This window comes from Nicotiana tabacum, chromosome 6, assembly GCF_000715075.1.
Source record: "Nicotiana tabacum cultivar K326 chromosome 6, ASM71507v2, whole genome shotgun sequence".
Taxonomy (NCBI): domain Eukaryota; kingdom Viridiplantae; phylum Streptophyta; class Magnoliopsida; order Solanales; family Solanaceae; genus Nicotiana; species Nicotiana tabacum.
In genome coordinates, this window is record NC_134085.1 from 218,017,434 (window position 1) to 218,019,844 (window position 2,411).

Here is a 2,411-nt window from a genome sequence, read left to right on the forward strand (position 1 = left end):
ACTTCCCACCTTGCTCTTGGGGAGACTCGAACTCACAACCTCTCGGTTGGAAATGGGGGTTGCTTACCATCAGAACAACCCCTCTTGTAAGGACAATCATTAAACCGAATAAACTGAGAAACATTTAAAAAAACAGACATAGCCAACTCGCATTTAAATCAAAGAGAAGAGAAACCACAGACAACAAAGCAGCCAATTTCTAGAACACCACACAAAAAATAATACTCCCTCCGTTTCAATTTACGTGAACCTATTTTTTTTTTGGTCTGTGCCAAAAAGAATATTCACTTTCCTTATTTGGAAATAATTTACTTTTATGCAATGATTTATAACAAATTCAAAAGTCTTCTCTCTTTTCTTAAACCCCGTATCCAATCAAATGAGTTCGCATAAATTAAAACAGATGGAGTATTACTAGGAGTAGAGTTTCTCTCCTACGTGTGGACTAGTAAACGCCTACACGTGTGAACTTTATCTCATATTACGTATGAACCAAGCAAACAACTATTCGTCGGGTACACACATACATTACATTATACGTTGACACCTCAAAAGTCAATCTTCTAATTTTCCACCGATTATTTGGTATTCCACTTAAAACTCAACAACTAATGGTACACCTCCCCTCACCTAATCATATCCCCCTCTCCTTTTTATCTTCCGTTTCGAATTAGTAGCCTCTATAATCTCAAACCGACGACCCAAACTTTCCACCTTTTATACCAAACAAACAAACGCTCTCTCTCTCAAACTGAGCGAATTTCTTGTGTTTTGTATTTGAAACTGTGAAAGGGAATCAGAGAATTTGCTGAAGAAATGCAGGCGAGCCGGGCGTTATCACAGTCTCCGAGTTTCGAATGTTATTCCAATAGGAATCTAGCTGAAATTGCTGATAGAGTTGTTGAAGAGTTCAGGGCTGAAAATGGAACTGAGACGGAACTTTTTGTTGATGATGATGGAGGTTTCACTTGCTTTGAAACTGGAAGAAAATTGAATGTGAAAGTGGAAGAGAAGGAGGGTAAGGATGAGAATCACGAGGAAGAAAATGAAGATGACGATGAATTTGAGTTTTCGTTTGTAAAAGAGTCCGAATTTTCACCGGTTGCAGCTGATGAAATATTTGACAACGGCAAGATCCGTCCGATTTACCCGATTTTCAATAGAGATTTGTTGTTACAACACAGTGGTTTCGTGAACGGTAGCTCTAATTCGAATACGAACTCGATATCGTCGGGCGAGGCTTCTGCTCCACCGAGATCAATTCGACTGCCGTTAAGGAAGCTTTTCATGGAAGAAGAGCGAGAAGCTAACTCGTCGTGCTCATCGTCTGAAGCCGACGATCTGGAAGGGATTCCGCCGGGAACGTACTGCGTGTGGAGGCCTAAAGAGGAGGAAAGGTCTGCCGGAGGTTGTAAGAAGAGCAATTCTACAGGTTCCTCAAAACGCTGGAAGTTTCGTGATCTCATTCACCGGAGCAATAGTGACGGCAAGGACACTTTCGTCTTTTTGACTCCTTCGCCCAAAAAGAGAGAAAAAAACAAAGCAGAAAAGACGACGACTGATGCTTCAAAGGTCGCCGCAAAATCAAACGGAGTTCCGGCCAGTGAAGTTTACCCGGCGATGCATTACGTGAAGAACGGAGGGGAGAAAAGGAAATCCTACTTACCGTATAGGCAAGATCTTGTAGGCTTCTTTGCTAATATGAATGGGTTGAGCCGGAATGTACAGCCACTCTGAGGTGAATACGCGATTAATGTCTTTATTAATTACGATTAAGTAGTTGATTTTTGATGGTTTTATTTTTGAAGTGATTAAATTAGGTTTAGAGTGATGATTAGAGTGTTTGTAAATATGTGGATAAGTTTTGTCTTCATCTCTGTTGATGGATTATGAATGAATGATGGTAGTATTTTCTTCCATTGATTTTGTGAGTTGTATGATGAAATGATGATTTGTAAAGTGATTTGAAGACAAAATGCGTTGCTACGATGGTGAGTAACCCACTTCCAACCAAGAGGTTGTGAGTTCGAGTTCCCAAGAGCAAGGTGAGAAGTTTTTGGAGGGAAGGATGTCGGGATCTATTTGAAAATAATCTCTTTACCCTAGGTAGGGACTCACAGTCTCCCCAAGAGCAAGGTGGAAAGTTTTTGGAGGGAAGGATGTCGGGATCTATTTGAAAATAATCTCTTTACTCTAGGTAGGGACTCACAGTCTCCCCGAGAGCAAGGTGGGAAGTTTTTGGAGGGAAGGATGTCGGGGATCTATTTGAAAATAATCTCTTTACCCTAGATAGGGATAAGGTCTACGTACACGCTACCCTCCCCACTAAGTGGGATTATATTGGGTGGTTGTTGTTTTTCTCTCCCCTTTTACCTTTCCGTTTATTTTGCTTTCTCCCGCTCATATTCATA

General features: G+C 40.9%; 1 protein-coding gene across 1 annotated transcript; it reads left to right on the forward strand.

Annotated features, from left to right (window-relative positions):
* Positions 1–642: 642 nt before the first annotated feature.
* On the forward strand, positions 643–1,959 carry LOC107827517 (uncharacterized). Its single transcript, XM_016654669.2, has one exon. It carries the CDS (start codon positions 817–819, stop codon positions 1,735–1,737), a length of 921 nt encoding a protein of 306 aa, XP_016510155.1. The 5' UTR covers positions 643–816; the 3' UTR covers positions 1,738–1,959.
* Positions 1,960–2,411: the final 452 nt, after the last annotated feature.